The 14,631-nt window shown below is 50.0% G+C and overlaps 8 protein-coding genes across 8 annotated transcripts; 3 read left to right on the top strand and 5 right to left on the bottom strand.

The window, feature by feature from the left end:
* Window positions 1–835: 835 nt before the first annotated feature.
* N7455_007319 (putative vacuolar transporter chaperon Vtc1) lies at window positions 836–1,594 on the bottom strand (the record flags this gene model as incomplete). Its single annotated transcript, XM_040956060.2, has 2 exons — window positions 1,446–1,594; window positions 836–1,182 (listed from the first exon to the last, which is right to left on the bottom strand). Exons 1-2 carry the CDS (start codon window positions 1,477–1,479, stop codon window positions 836–838), a joined length of 381 nt encoding a protein of 126 aa, XP_040813478.1. The 5' UTR covers window positions 1,480–1,594.
* A 1,461-nt stretch (window positions 1,595–3,055) lies between these two features.
* On the top strand, window positions 3,056–4,309 carry N7455_007318 (ankyrin repeat domain-containing protein; the record flags this gene model as incomplete). The annotated part of the gene is made up of 1 exon (XM_040956120.2): window positions 3,056–4,309. The coding sequence occupies one exon, from the start codon at window positions 3,056–3,058 to the stop codon at window positions 4,307–4,309; it is 1,254 nt and encodes a 417-aa protein (XP_040813583.2).
* A 98-nt stretch (window positions 4,310–4,407) lies between these two features.
* On the bottom strand, window positions 4,408–6,454 carry N7455_007317 (GMC family oxidoreductase; the record flags this gene model as incomplete). Its single annotated transcript, XM_040955967.2, has 4 exons — window positions 4,408–4,820; window positions 4,886–5,894; window positions 5,965–6,144; window positions 6,209–6,454. 4 exons carry the CDS (start codon window positions 6,452–6,454, stop codon window positions 4,408–4,410), a joined length of 1,848 nt encoding a protein of 615 aa, XP_040813453.2.
* A 1,099-nt stretch (window positions 6,455–7,553) lies between these two features.
* On the bottom strand, window positions 7,554–8,735 carry N7455_007316 (Zn(II)2Cys6 transcription factor domain-containing protein; the record flags this gene model as incomplete). The annotated part of the gene is made up of 1 exon (XM_040956079.2): window positions 7,554–8,735. The coding sequence occupies one exon, from the start codon at window positions 8,733–8,735 to the stop codon at window positions 7,554–7,556; it is 1,182 nt and encodes a 393-aa protein (XP_040813562.1).
* Window positions 8,736–9,109: 374 nt separating this feature from the next.
* On the bottom strand, window positions 9,110–10,474 carry N7455_007315 (ferritin-like domain-containing protein; the record flags this gene model as incomplete). Its single annotated transcript, XM_040955939.2, has 5 exons — window positions 9,110–9,346; window positions 9,437–9,954; window positions 10,005–10,094; window positions 10,149–10,334; window positions 10,390–10,474. 5 exons carry the CDS (start codon window positions 10,472–10,474, stop codon window positions 9,110–9,112), a joined length of 1,116 nt encoding a protein of 371 aa, XP_040813458.2.
* A 1,128-nt stretch (window positions 10,475–11,602) lies between these two features.
* N7455_007314 (uncharacterized protein) lies at window positions 11,603–13,024 on the bottom strand (the record flags this gene model as incomplete). Its single annotated transcript, XM_065605595.1, is given in 3 exon segments — window positions 11,603–11,764; window positions 11,776–12,033; window positions 12,098–13,024. 3 exon segments carry the CDS (start codon window positions 13,022–13,024, stop codon window positions 11,603–11,605), a joined length of 1,347 nt encoding a protein of 448 aa, XP_065461449.1.
* Window positions 13,025–13,450: 426 nt separating this feature from the next.
* N7455_007313 (uncharacterized protein) lies at window positions 13,451–13,951 on the top strand (the record flags this gene model as incomplete). Its single annotated transcript, XM_040955968.2, has 1 exon — window positions 13,451–13,951. The coding sequence occupies one exon, from the start codon at window positions 13,451–13,453 to the stop codon at window positions 13,949–13,951; it is 501 nt and encodes a 166-aa protein (XP_040813603.2).
* Window positions 13,952–13,957: 6 nt separating this feature from the next.
* Window positions 13,958–14,224, top strand: N7455_007312 (uncharacterized protein; the record flags this gene model as incomplete). Its single annotated transcript, XM_065605594.1, has 2 exons — window positions 13,958–13,972; window positions 14,012–14,224. 2 exons carry the CDS (start codon window positions 13,958–13,960, stop codon window positions 14,222–14,224), a joined length of 228 nt encoding a protein of 75 aa, XP_065461448.1.
* Between the last annotated feature and the right edge of the window lie 407 nt (window positions 14,225–14,631).

Genomic DNA, 14,631 nt, shown 5'->3' with positions numbered 1-14,631 from the left:
AATATATATGTTGTGCGCAGCACCAACCAACCAACGCAAAACAAATATATTTACCAACGCATCTTATCAAGCCACAATATAAAACCAGCTGAATGGCTCGAATAAGAACCAACATCCACAGAGTCCGGTGGTTGGGTTTTTGCGGGCGGGGGAGGAATATTGTGTCATGATGAGGATTATCATTACTTCTAGTGTGCGAATACCGAGGTGACTATTTGTGCGGATGCGAGGGGTTCGAAGGGGGTCGGATGCCTACTTTCCAATGTTTGCTGGTGAATGAAAAGAATCAGTTGAGTTTGGCAGCAGTTCGCTTAGTACATAACGTTATGAACATCAAAGTTCCCGATACTGTTAGGCTTAAGTGGGACCATTGGAGTTTTGTTGAGTTTATCCAGGGATATGTTGATGGGCAGGCTGTGAAGGATAATTGCCCGTCACATCGAGGGGGTATATAGACAAATAGACAGAGGACGCGATCGGATTCAATTCGAGTTCAATCGTTCATTTCTTTTCTGCTTGTCAGACAAGCTCAATCCCCAAAAACGCCAATTGCAATATATATATATATATATATATATATATAAAAAGACAGACGCTCGACTCGAGCATGTGAACGTGAAAGGCACTCTGGCCTCATAAGCATATAACAGACCAACACACGCCAAGTGAATACAAAAAAACAGACACCGGTGTCGATATCAACAGTGAACGAACGAGAATAGGCCAACGTAATCAATGGTATAGTATTCAGATGGCCGAACGGGAGAAAATCGAAACCCCCGATCCAAAACCACCATAAAAAAAAGACAACAATCGTATCCGGACCAGAACCATCCTAGTTCATCTGCCCATCCCGAATGCGCAAGATGAAGTTAACAACGACAGCGGCGAGGAGGGCAATGGCGAGGATGGTAGGACCGAATCGATCATCGATACCGCTTTGCCCACGCCGACGGATACTCTGCGCGCGCCAGTGGAATGTCACTAGGGCGTAGATCATTGCGCCCATGGCGATGACGGTGAAGAGGGCTGCGGAGATGCGACCGATGCGATCGCCGAAGTTGAGGAGACCGACGGCGAGGCCGCCCAGGATGACAGTGAAGTTCAGCCATGAGAGGAAGGTACGCTCGTTTGCGAAGAAGACTTTGGGCTCGACTCGGGTTGGGAGGGCAATTCGCTTGCCTGGTGGATGTTAGCTGGGTTCGGTGGAGATTGGAGGGTTGGAGGGTGGTTGTGGTGTGGGTTGGGTTGGGATGGAGGTTGCGATCCTGTTGCTTCTCTGGAGGGCGTGGACGCCGATTAAGGTCGCAGAAACACCCACAGCTCGAGAGAAGCAACATGATCGCGCACCGACCAACGTCACGGTGAGGAGAGGGGGTCCAGGTGGAATTGTCTCTCGAGTTGAGCTGTTGAGCTGCTGAGAGTGGAGGTGTTGTCGGACTTACCCGGAGCGGTTTGGAGCAGAGGTTGGCTGGACATTGTCGGAAGTGAAGAGGTGAGGTTGTTTGAAAAGGTGGTTGTTTGAAGAGGTCGAAAGAAAAGAAGTATTAGAAGAAAAATCCAAACTCAATTGACAGAGATTCGCGAAAAGTAAGTTAAAGAAGCGAGGTCAAGAGTCACGACCTCGCCCCCCCCAATGTCTTTGTTCCGCCCTGGGACTAGCGGGATACAGCTCTGTTGCACGTGCTCCTACGATTTGATGAGAGGATCAGGTGACTAAGTACACGCTAATAAGGTGGGTCCTTATAAGTTTGATCTTATTTAGTGTTCTATATAGATTATATATTATATTATTCATATATAAAGCTTGATTACATCTTAATTAACAGAAAGTAGAAGTTCGACGGAAAAATTTACTCTTCATTGATACTTGCATACAACGTTGGACTCCGAGAAAAAGCCCGAGGATCCTGGGTACGAAAAAACACTAGAGACGTACTTAGCAATTTCACCTCTCTCTTATGTCTCACTACTATACCGAGTATGGAGTACCGGCAAGGGTCAATGCGCCGAGAAATGGGGCACGGTATTTCAAGCTTTAGACTGATGACCATTAGCCGACGAATTACTATTAGAACACCTGTATATCATCCGAATATTCTCCGATATAGTAAACTTGACAAGTAAAATGTACAACATAAAACTCAACATTCCATCTCTCCCCAGATCTTTGCATCTCATGAATGTCGTTTCCCGATATCGCCATGGGAAAAATGGGTCGGAGTGAGGAATCCCGAGCCGATTCCCACTAGGCCGCAAATTCAAGGTCTAGAATACGTAGGCCCACTTTTAGCCTTATATAGGTGGGCATTTGGGCTGTGGACTTGCGGATACTATCGCCTGTGGGAAACAAAAGATTTGCGTGTTGATACTGCTCATGCCCAGGGCATATCTATCCAGACCAGTTTATACCGCGGGCTATATACCATAAGGTAGCCAAGATAGTCGAAAAAATAGAGAAATATAAGACCAATCGATCGTATAAACCCACAAGAATCATTTGAGAGCCTTATAGTCCCATAGGCTCTTGTTGATACTGAACGCTCACAAAGTACCTCATATAGTAATTGCTGGTCTGAATTTGGAGAGATGGAGTTAGGGAAAGAGACTACTCTCCCGCATAGCTTCTACAATAATGAGGCTGCGAGGCATTTGTTATCTTCCTAAAGGTACAATCAAAGGACATTTCCGACAAAAGTCCCTGGAAGGTAAATAACCTCAAGATAAATGACCTCTGTTCATCTTCATATTACTTCCTAGTCAGCTTGTAGTTCTACTATGTAGTATAGGCTAAATACTTGATAGAGCCTAAATGGACCCCTACCTCGGTTCTCCTACAAAAGTACTCGAATGATTCCATCCCAAAGTCCCCAATGTACCAAATCCGCAAACCCCATTCTGTATGTGATAAGCCGCCCCCAATCCTGCAAGCCACTAGCTCCAACAGCGCTAAACCCACTCCCCAAGCGCTAGAGACGTCAACCGTTGATCTCCAACCATATCCGCACCTCCAAAATAAGCACAGAGCCCTCCACAACTTGGATACAGATAAACCATGTCCCGATTAACCTTATTACCAACCGAACTCCTCCTCTCAATCGCCGAATCCCTCCCCAACGAAAAGGACCTTAGCGCCTTCACCCAAACCACAAAGAGAACCTACGCAGTCCTCCAACTTTACCTATACAAAAACAACATCCAAAACCACGGCACTAGCGCCCTCCTCTGGGCCGCCAAGAATGGCCACACACTCCTGACCCAAAAAATGCTCGATGCAGGCGCCAAATTAAGCGCCCGCATCCCCTCAAGTCCCAATCACACCAACCCCGCCAACGTCACCGGGATAGCGGGGAATGCGCTCTCCCTCGCAGCTAGCGGCCCACACATAGAAACCCTCACCTGTCTCCTATCCGAAACAAGACCGGACCAGACATACGATCCCGACCAGCTGCGCGAAGCACTAATCGAAGGTGCGATCCCCGCACATAGTGCCGAAGCGGTAAAGCTACTACTTCGACACAACGCTCCCCTCGAACCTGCAGGCAACCTCCTGCCGAATCCGTCTGCGCTTGGTGCGGCTGTTGCTGCGAACTGGGCTGGTATCATACCTTTCTTATTAGAGGCCGGTGCTTGTACCGGGAAGAGTGAGGTACCCACCCCGCTCGAGCGCGCGATTACCATGAACCAGCCGGATATCGTGGATATATTACTTGGGGCTGGGATTCGGCTTGTGGATGATGGGGGATTATGCATTATTGCAGAGCAGAATAACCAGAGGTTGTTGGAGGTGTTTGTTGAACTGGGACTTGAGGTTGGGATGTGTTGGCAGGGGGCTTTGTTTGCGGCTGTCATGCATGGACAGGCTGAGATGGTGACTGGGTTAATTGAGAAGGGGGCGAACCCGAATTTAACGTATGATGTATTTATGTTGAGTTTTGAGTGCTTGCGGTATAGTACTATTGGGTTTGCGGTTCAGTTTGGACAATTGGAGGTTTTGAAGCTGTTGCTCGAGAAGGGGGTTCGTGCTGAACGGGGTGATCTTAACCTGGCGCGGGCGGAGAGCTTCGAGGAGGCGGTGGCTCTTTTGTCTGGGTGTGATTTTGAGAATGTGCCGCGGAAGGAGAATGTACGTGATTTTGTTGAGAAGAGGGCTCGAGAGAGACGCAGAAGGGAGCCTGGGTATGAGGGTATTAAGATGCAGGATTCACTTTGTGATCCTGCTATGCGACTGGAGTTGGAGGATATGCGGGATAATAGCTATCCATGGGGGAATGATGGTACGCAAGGGTACACTATGTACGTTTCTTAATGGGCTCACTCTGCTTTTTGTCGAGGGTTGACAGAATCAATCTCCTTCAAATATAAAATATTATCATTGCGTGAAACGAATCCCAAAATAAATTCACATCATAGTGCAGCCCTAGAATCCCAATCCTCACGAATCATATCCGACGCCTTCTCTGCAACAGCGTAAACGCTACTAACAATATTACCAGAAACATTATTCGGGAACACCGACGCATCCACAACACGCAGTCCCTCAACGCCCTTCACCCTCAATCTGCTATCCAACGCATCACCCATAGCAACAGATCCGCTGATATGGTACTCACCCGCAATGAGGTCATGCACTGCTTCTCGGGCCGTATCCATGTCCTGCAAGTTGAGACTGGGATCCGGGTACGCGCGCCGCAAGAATGAAGACTTCACATACTCTGATTCCGTGACTTTATCACTCCAGCGCAGGAATGCCGCTAGGAGGGAGATGTCAGCTGGGTGGCCGCCGTAGTTGGGGTTGATGATAGGGGGTTTGGTTGGGTCTGGATTTATTAGCACACGAGTTGAATTGAACATAGAAGGGATTTCTGTTTAGTTGTAAGCTCACCTGCACTCCCAATGTGGATAGTCCCTCTAGACACGGGGTACTCAATACAAACTGCCAAGGTCAAACCAGCCGGTTCATCTGGCAAGCGTGGTTGAATTATCTTGCCCTGATGGCCTATGGCATCCGGGTTTATGGAACCCCCGAGAGTAACAAATTGCATATTAGCAGAGTGGTCGCTTTCGAGATTCGCGATAGTCTGTGCGAGCTGTTTCGCATGGAAGGCGCTGTTCGGTTTGATATCGCGAATACTCTGGATGATCTCTGCCAGCTCTGCCTCGGAGAGGATTTTCTTTGCCGGGAAAAAGCCCTGCATGCTACAGACCGCGCTCAGTGGCCCGCTGCTGGTTTCAGCATACTGTTTGGTGGCGGCTTCCATTGCCTCGGGCACTTGGTATAGAGTGTCTAGTGTGATGATGCCCGGCTGGACCTCCATTACAGAGAAGGTGAGGGCGTGGTCTAGGACGTTTGCACCGACGCCTTTATTGGCGATTTTGCACTCGACACCGGCGGCTTTGAGGACCTCTGGGTCGCCAATTCCTGATAGTTCGAGGATCTGGGGACTTTGGATTGTGCCACCGCTGACGATTACTTCGCGCCGTGCGGAGACTTGATACTCGACTCCGTTGTGTGTGAGGCTTACGCCAGTGGCTTTGTTGCTGTCTAGCACGACGCGGTTGACGAGGGCTTCGCAGAGGACTTTGAGATTTGGGCGAGTGGCGCGGTTCTCTTCATAGTATGCCCGTGCGGAGTAGCTGCGCTTGCCCTTGTTCGGGCCGCTTCGAGCAACTGCTCCAAGGGTATGATAGAAGCCGATGTGGTCGCCGCTCCATGGGTCGGTGGGCTTTTTTGGGATGCCAGTTACATCCTCACAGGCTCTAATGATGTCGTTCTCCACTGGCATGATTGAATCATTGAAGCTGGTGCGGATGGGCCCGCTTGTGCCGTGGAACTCGCCTACGAATGGCATTGTGGAGCGATCGGTGATGGCTGGGTCGATTGGCTCGAGGGTCTGTTTATTCCGTTGTTTAGTTTTCGACTGTAAATGAACCAGATTGGAAATTGGAGAGATGAGATCCTACCTCATGCTTTCGCATATATCCCTGCATATGCTCGCCAGACCACCCATCGTCCTCTACCAACTCCGCCCAGTTATCGTAATCCTGCGTCGATCCTCGCACATACATCATATAATTGATGCCGCTGGATCCACCGAGGAGCTTTCCCCGCGGGACATGGTGAGACAAGCCATGGTTGCCTTCCTATAGCCCCAAGAAAGCAGTTAGCGAATCCAAAGTAGATAGATGCAATATAGAATCAACCTACCTGCGGCGTCGTATACACGCACCAATCATAGTCGGGATTCTCGAACATCTGTGCGAACGCCGCAGGAGTATCAACCAGCGGATCTCCAATGCGATACTTGCCGGCCTCAATAACGCCGACGGTTACAGCGGGGTTTTCGCTGAGGCGCGCAGCAAGAACGAGTCCTGCAGTTCCGCCGCCGCAGATGACATAGTCGAATGTGGTGCGGGTGAATTCCTCGACTGTGCAGGTTGGATTTTCGCCCATTGTATAATTGTTTAGATTGTTTAGATTGAGAGAGTAGAAATTGGAAGACCTACGAGTTAAATAGCATGAGAGGGGTAATGCATATAGATACATACGTATGTAGGTACTACCAACCATGGAAACTCAGGTTGGACCAGCTGCGGGGGCTAGGTTCTATACTAAGAGAGTCTAAAACACACTAAAGCACACTAAAACAGGCTAAAAGAGACTAGAAGAGACAATCAGGCGTCCATGTAGTGATATTTTAGTGAGGCGTCCACCCCGGGAGAAAAGGATTGCGGGGAAGAGCCCTATATTGAATTTATATTCGATAACTACTTAAACCATGAAATACTATTTTAGCTAACAGAACTGGCCAAGTCATCACCGCAATATACCTCACAGCCGAGAAGATAAAGATTGGTCCAAATTACGAGGTCCCGGTGTCAGCCGCATGCCGCAGCTGCACGAAGATGTCCGCTATTCCCGCTTGAGCCGTTTTCGTTTCACCGAGCATATCGCGTAGGATTAGCGGCCACCGCATGGCCTGAAATACTATAGATCACCCCCGGTAAATATTTCAACTTTCTGGATTGCGTTGTTGATATCACCAGAGCAGAATTGCCGCTGGCCCAGGGGGACACTTCTTTCTATGCATGTGACAAGTCGCTGCCAAACTGCCCTGTATACCGTAAAGACTCTTCCACGGTCAGCGCTAAGAGCTACAGCTGACGAGGCTGTGGAGTCTTCGACCGTGCCGTGAGATTTGTAACCTAGCTGGTTGAGCAAGTTACTCTGCAGTCTGAAATCCCATCTTGTAATTCACCAGCCGCACGGTCTAGTTGTGTAATCGGTATAGAGATCCCCATATTGCTTATCTGGATGAGATTCCAAGGTTGGCCCTTGACGACCTTGGAAGGAGGTCCACTGTTGACATCCACGTTCGTTGGCAGCAATTCTCAGTCCTGACCAGTCGAGCAGAAAGTAATCGTGTAATTGTGTAAATCGCTTCAAGAATGCTATATGTACAATATATTAGTCCCGAGTGGCCTGACCGACCCGACCATGCGTCATGCGGGCGAATGTGTTGATTTCGGGATGACAGTCACCATTCCAACACTCAAAGCTCCATCTTCCGCTGCACCCAACCAAGAGCACCATCCCACCTCGGATCCCCAGACCTCAAAGCCTCAAACAACTCTGAAAACAGCGCTTTACCTGAATCTCGCGCCCACCACCGATGTCCATCAAGTTCCTTCAATAACACCCCCCAATACATGAGAATCAGCAACGAAAACGGCTGTCGACACCGGAGACTATCGACAAAATCCTTGTCAACAGCCGCAAGCCAAGCAAGAACCGGGGCCGGATCTGCCGAGTGCGCAAACTTAGCATAACAATGCCTCAAATGCGCAATAACATTTTTATTAATGCGATGCTGTTTTGAGTAAATCCCAATCATAACTTGATCATTCAACGCTGCCAGATGCGTCAGCGCAGCCTCCGTATCAGGATCAAGTTCGGTAGGCGTGCGCTTCCAATACGGACCCTGCGAGAATAATTCCAGCTTAATCCACGACCTGCTGACTTGCAGGATCTTCTTCACGCCCTGTAGTAGCTCGAACAGTATCACGATGTTCTCTGTGATACTGGCGCACTCGTCTTTCGTGGCGGTTAGTCGGGGTGACGCGACGCTGATCGCGATCATGACGATCGAGTGCGCGAATACCGCGTTGCAGTTCTGCGGCGTGATACTATCGATCGCGTTTCGGAATGGCGTCAGGCTGCGGTTGTAGTACTGCAGCCCTGTCTCGTGGTATAGGAGTGCTGTTTCTGATGGCTCGCATGTTGTTGCGATGTGCATTGAGGCTAGCGCCAAGATCCCGCCCATCAGGTAATCATGTTTGAAGGCGAGTGTTGGGACGGTTATTTGCCAGATTGTTATTTCTGAGTCGCTGAGACAGAGACTTTTGTATGTGTCTGTTGAGAACTTGTGCATTAATTCTAGGTTGTCGATGCCGAATGAGTTTGTTTGGGTTGGTGCGACTGGAACGGCTGGGCCGGGTATCGCTGCTACAGGCGAGCCGTGACCATCTAGAGAACGCGGTACGTCGGATGTTGAACTGGGTGGTGTAAGATGTGTTGGAGCGCGACGGGCTGCGGCGACTTTCAAATATGTGCATTTTAAATCGCGGGTCGTGCAGTTCGAGCATGGTGGACCCTGCTCATCACATTTAACCCGCCTGCTTCTGCATTGATCGCATCCGTTGCGGGATTTGGTATGCGCGCGGAGAGGGGGCATGTTCAAAGTTAATTGACATCCCGTGGAGGCCAATCATCAAGACGGCTGTGAATAAATGCGAGGAAGAAATTACCCGAGACATTGACATATTTCCCCGTATCATGTGACCCAGGTCTAGAACGATTTTAGAAGCAAACGAGGCATGCGTCCAGTTGCCTTATACGATATGTATGGCATTACCAGTAATATTGGCGGAACGTGGTATTTTATGTATATGCATAGTGCGTAGAAGTAACCTTGGAATATACCCCGAAGACTTAAGACGTTATTGCCAAGATACTAGTATTATTAGAAGTAAATATATAATCGACATCAACATTCTCCCCCCCCCCGCTCCAGATAATTTGAGTAGAAATTCAACAAGACAAAAGAATTTAAACCAGACCCGCAGCAGCAAAAACACCAGCTGCAACAACACCAGCAATGCTACCGGACATTTTCTGACCAGCACCAGTGTAAATAGGAGAAGCGGAAGCAGACGCGGTAGCTGAAGAGCTACTCCAGGAGCCAGCCATGGACTTAGAAGGAATCGGCATCGTCATATTCTTCTTGCCACCCATACCCATAGCGGCCATACCACTCGGGGTACCCATCGCAGTCTTCTTTCCAACCTATCAATACAAGCAACATCAGCCCTGCGAAAAAGGAGGCGAGGAGCACCCAACAAAAAGAATTCAAACGCAAAAGGTAATCTAATTTACCTCGACGATAGCAGGGCCAGCAACAATATTGTCATCAGTCGCCTGCTTATTTCCCTGAGTCAGAACGACGTAACTCTGACCGGCAACGCCCTTGGGAACGGTGACGGTGAACTTTCCATCACCCATAGACTTGAGAGGAGCCCAGATCGGACCGGTGACAGTAATGAAGGCAGCGTTGACGTCGCTGGTGCTGGTGTTGAAACCGCTACCGGCCATCAGATCCACTTGCGCACCTGTCATGACGGCGTCCATCGAGCTCATTGTGAGCGCAGGGAAGGCCTTTACGGGCAGCATGCCGTTGCTGGAAGGGCACGAGGCAATGAAGGGGGAGGCGACGGTGTACACCTCATTGAGGCCGAGGGGGTTGTCGAAGGCCTGGGCAAAGGGGACTTCGCCGACCGCGGCGCGCAGGTATGCGCTGTGTCGGGCTTCTGTGGTGAGAATGCTGCCGGCGGCTGTCAGGTAGGTGTCGCTCATGATGGAGGCTGCGGCTCCGAGGTAGGCGCTGACTCCGACACCTGGGGAAGGTATTAGTGGCGCTTTTTAATATGATTGGATGTCTCCTTACCCTCAAGGACGCTGGCAAGGGCCAAGAAGCCGCTGACATCGGTGGATGGGAAGTTGTAGGTGCAGCGGGTAACGGGAGAGGCACCAGCAGCTAGAAAATGTCAAATAGTGTTCATTACTTCTGGGTTTGAATGTAGGGACATACCCTTGAGCGCAGATGTCAAGAAATCCACGTGGTCCTTCTCATCGGAAGCAACCTCCTTCAGGTTGGCATAGAATGGGTCCTTCATGCCGGCCTTGACGAAGTCCTCCTGGGTGTAGTTCTTGAGACCCTCCTCGTAGAAAGAGGCCTCGAGATGCTCAAGGGTAAGAGCGTAGTTGAGAATGTCGGCTAAATAAGAAGAACGTTAGAGAATGAGCAGTCCATTGGTTTGGAAGTAACATACCGTCGCTGATAGCACGCTTCGAGACAGGGCCGGCGTTGGCAAGACCGATGGCAGCGCCGGTGAGGGCAAGATTAGTGAACTTCATTGTGTAGGATAGTAGAGCTTTGATTATCTCTTTAATTGGAAGAAGGGCTCTGAATGAAAGATAGTTAATCTACTTTTCAAGAAGAGGGACACGTCTTTTATAGCTGCGTCGCCGGCAATTTGGGGATCCGATACATGAATCCTTGTTTTGAGCTCGAGCATTAGAGTTGCCGACCAAGCAGACCTCGGGAAACTAGTCATTCTTTTCCTTGTTTTGTAAGTTTTTTTTATCTGATATGGTCGACATCTGAGGCGCAAGACTGAGATCGGCGGTAGGGGCTCCATATCGAGAGGCCAAGGGTTGATATAAGACTCGGATGGATGTTAACAATAGCTCCGACAGGGACGCCAGGCCCCACCAGATATTATCTGCAGGGACCACTGTGGATCTAGTCGGGGTAGCTAGAGAGCTGTCCCTAGGCTGGCCATACCTAAAGGGGAATATAATGCCATAGATTTGCATGGTGGAGAAGTTTATTGAGTTCTCGGGCTTTTAGCTGCAGGAACCGATGGCCGAGTCTGGGGTGGATAACGAGAGCGAGAGCGAGATCGCGAGAGAGGCAAAAGGTAGAGGGGAACGGGAACGAGACTAAACGAGAGCGAAAACGGGACCGAGACCGAGGCGGGTGCCCAACTTGAGGAACTATACTTCTCTAACAACAGGTCTTCTTTGAAATCCTGTTATTCGATCAAATCTGAGATATTTCCTTTTTTTCTAAGTTCAACTTAGAATCTTTTCTCACGCATGTTCCTTCCCGGGTGTGCTATACTTCTCTATCAATCGATTGCTACCTTTTCTCGTATAGACGACTGATAACTGAATGTCATAGGAACATCACAAAACGAGGTCTTTTTTTTCGATAGAAGCGCCAAAAGTCCCATTCAATTCTTGATGGTCTTTCGCGGTATCAGTCAAGGTTTTGTCTAGATTGAGCCGTCATTGATGGTGCTGTATGGCTATCAAAGACAGACAAGGCTTCGTGCTGGGAGCTATTACCAGAGATCCCACGGAGCTCACTCTTCTTACTTATGGGAGTTTGACATTCCAATTCTCATGCAAATTTCTATCAGACCTCGCTGCTTGGACTGCAAATACAGACACGCCGCTGGGTGCCGTGTCAAGGATAGTTCACTCGTTCAAGCCCTCTAAATTCTTATCAACCGGTTGGTCCTCCCTTTCGGAGGTCTGGCTTGGCGATCTGCCATTCACAGTCTTCTCTTCATCCACAGGAGCGCGCGGCGTCTTGTCTATCGACGTAAACTTAGACCGCGCCGGATTGCCGCGCCGTATCTATAAAAAACGAAAGGTATAGGCATCAACAGCACGCCAACCCCTCCGATGAGCGATCCAGCCTCAGCCACACCGAGCGCATTGAACATATATTGCGTGAACAATGGGGATGCCGCGGCACAGGCGGACCGCAGGACGGTATTTGCCGCGACAGCAGATGCAGCATACATCAGGTACGAGTCAATGATATAGTTAATGAACATGACAAAGATGAGGGGGATTGACATTGCGAGGAAGGCTCCCGCCACAGTCGGCACGGCCCAGTGAAACTGAATTGTGTTCCGCCGTCCAAGCGAACCAAAATATCGTCACGGCGAACATAATCCCACCTACCATGGCGCCGGGAAGGCGATCTTCTGGAACATATTTGCGCTTTCCGGTGTGCTTTCTCTGGTTTATTTGGTTATGGGTGAAGAGTGCTAGGCCGCCGAGACAGGCGCCAATGACCGTACCGATCAGTGGCATCTCGCCGACGCCGGCGTAGTAAATGGCCACAAAGAAGCTGATCGGGTCGATGAGAAGTCTCCAAGGCCTCGTCAGGGCCACTGTGAAAATGCTTCCCAGGGAACGATCCGATGCCTCGACTGGAGCCTTGACACTCTCATTGCCGGGTATTTTGCGTAAGCGACGAGCCTTGTTCCGTAGGACCATTTTGGGAAGTGTCTCTGGGAGAGTGGTGAGCAGAAGCCCAGTGGCACCGGCCATCCAGAGGAGGACATAGAAGGTCCAACGCCATGTCTCCTTTAGTTGAAGGAACCCACTGACCACTGGACCAAGAGCAGGTCCCACGAATGTCATTGTGGCAAACAGTATCATTGCATTGCCACGCTCGACAGGTCCCCATATGTCTGCGAGGATCCCGGGTGCATTCGTCAGGGCGGCACTGACAGCCGTGCCTGTCAGGAAACGGCCGACCAATAGTCCGGAAAAATTAGGTGTAAAAGCGTAGAGAAAACCAAAGGCAAGGTATATAGCGAAGGAGATGTAGAAGATCCAGCGACGGCCGTAGAACTCGGGCAAAGGCGCCCAGAAGAGTGGACCGGCGCAGTAGCCTAGGAGGAAGAGGGTGGTGACGAGTCCAGCGGCCTCTACAGAGACATGGAGGTCTTCGCTAACACTCTGAAAAGATCCAGATGGTGCAGAGGAGGCGAAAGTGGCATTCATAACGAGGGAGATGACGATGGTGGTTATATAGCACTTTCGTCCAAGCGAGTAGTTCTTTGGGTTCTCGGTCGTTTGGTGCAAACTCGAGGTGGCCATCTTTGTCAAAGAAGAGCTCCTCGCCTGACCCTTCTGCGGGCGCCGATGTGGACATTGGGAAGTTGCGCCTGACAAAATCCATTGCTAGTGCTGGTGAGAGAGAGTGACAGTAGTCTCGACAAGGACTATGGGACTATAAAGCGGCCCGCTGGGGTAGACTTGAAATCGGGGATGCAAAATTTCCAATCGAAATTTCTAATCAAAGCATTCAACATTCGTAAATGGATAGTATTGTATACTACACATAAGCCTTCCGGTGAAACATATCACTACATCGGGCAATCGTTCATTTCCTTCCGGGGCCAATGCAATGTGGGGCTGATGTCCGAATGAGGTAATTTTGGGGGTTCCGGACACTTTATACAGGGACAACCTTTGAAATCAACCTCCCATTACCAATTTTAGTCCCGCTGACGAATTCACAAAATGTTCAAGAAGTTTATTCATTTCGCTTGTTCGGGCCATGAGTACAAAGTTGACTCATTGGCCATGGCCTCCTTTCACTCAACTGTTCGAGCCTTTACCAAAGTATCAACATCATCCAGTCTCGCAACTCTCGCAATGTCATCTCCAACTGTTACAATGAGTTTCACTGAAGCAGCCCAGAAGCGCCGCACCATCCGAGCCCTCGAACAAAAGACGACGGTCCCCGACAGCACCATTATCAAGCTAGGCGAGGTCGCTATTTTAACCATCCCCTCGGCATTTAACAGCCAATCAGCCCGACTAACGGTTCTATTTGGAGACGACCACAAAAGGCTTTGGTCCATCACTGTTGATGCACTGCTGGCGAAGATTGGCGAGCAACGCTGGAATGAAGGCACCAAGGACCGCATCGCCAACTTTGCCAACGCCTACGGGACCATTCTGTTCTGGGATGATCAGTCCTGCGCGGCCGCGATGGAGGAACACGCCCCAGATATATAAAAGGACATGACGGACGAGTGGGTGCAACAGAGTAATGGCATGCACCAGTACTATCTGTAGACCGCTCTGGATGCCCTTGGACTGGGAGTCAACGTGCAGCACTACAACCCCATCATCGATGCCGAGGTGCACAAGACGTGGGGTGTCCCATCAGACTGGCAGCTAAAGGCACAGATGGTGTTTGGAGTTCCCAAGGATGGCAGCGCGCCGGGAGAGAGGCTGCAGAAGCTTCCCATGGAGCAGAGGCTGCAGGTATTTGGAACCAATGTGTGATTGATAGAGGAACGAACGATTGATAGAGGGGTTTGAAAGTGTGTTTTTCACTATCCACGAGAGAGGGGTAAATAGGAAGTGACCTGTATGATCACAGGGGTCATGTCATTTATAAAATTGGACACAAACCGCTTGGCATTGTATCTAAATTCTCGAACTTGTGCCCTGTCATTCGGCTACATAAAACCTTTGGAGTAGACCTTGAGCTATTCCGATAATTATCCTAGAACTCTCCGGGGTAGGACACCCCCGGAGCCCCCGGGGCTGATATTAGTCATACGCATGCGTGCCCGCAGTGGGTTCCAAGGTTTGTGGCGGCCCCAGGGGGTCCTGGGTGAGGCTTATCTTAAAGCTGACATGGCATCATACTCCATCCCGCAGGATCCCTCCTGCAGGGGCCCCAACCC

This window comes from Penicillium solitum (assembly GCF_028829755.1).
Source record: "Penicillium solitum strain IBT 25940 chromosome Unknown utg000004l_segment0_segment0, whole genome shotgun sequence".
Taxonomy (NCBI): Eukaryota; Fungi; Ascomycota; class Eurotiomycetes; order Eurotiales; family Aspergillaceae; genus Penicillium; species Penicillium solitum.
This window is presented reverse-complemented; position numbering and strand designations above follow the sequence as displayed.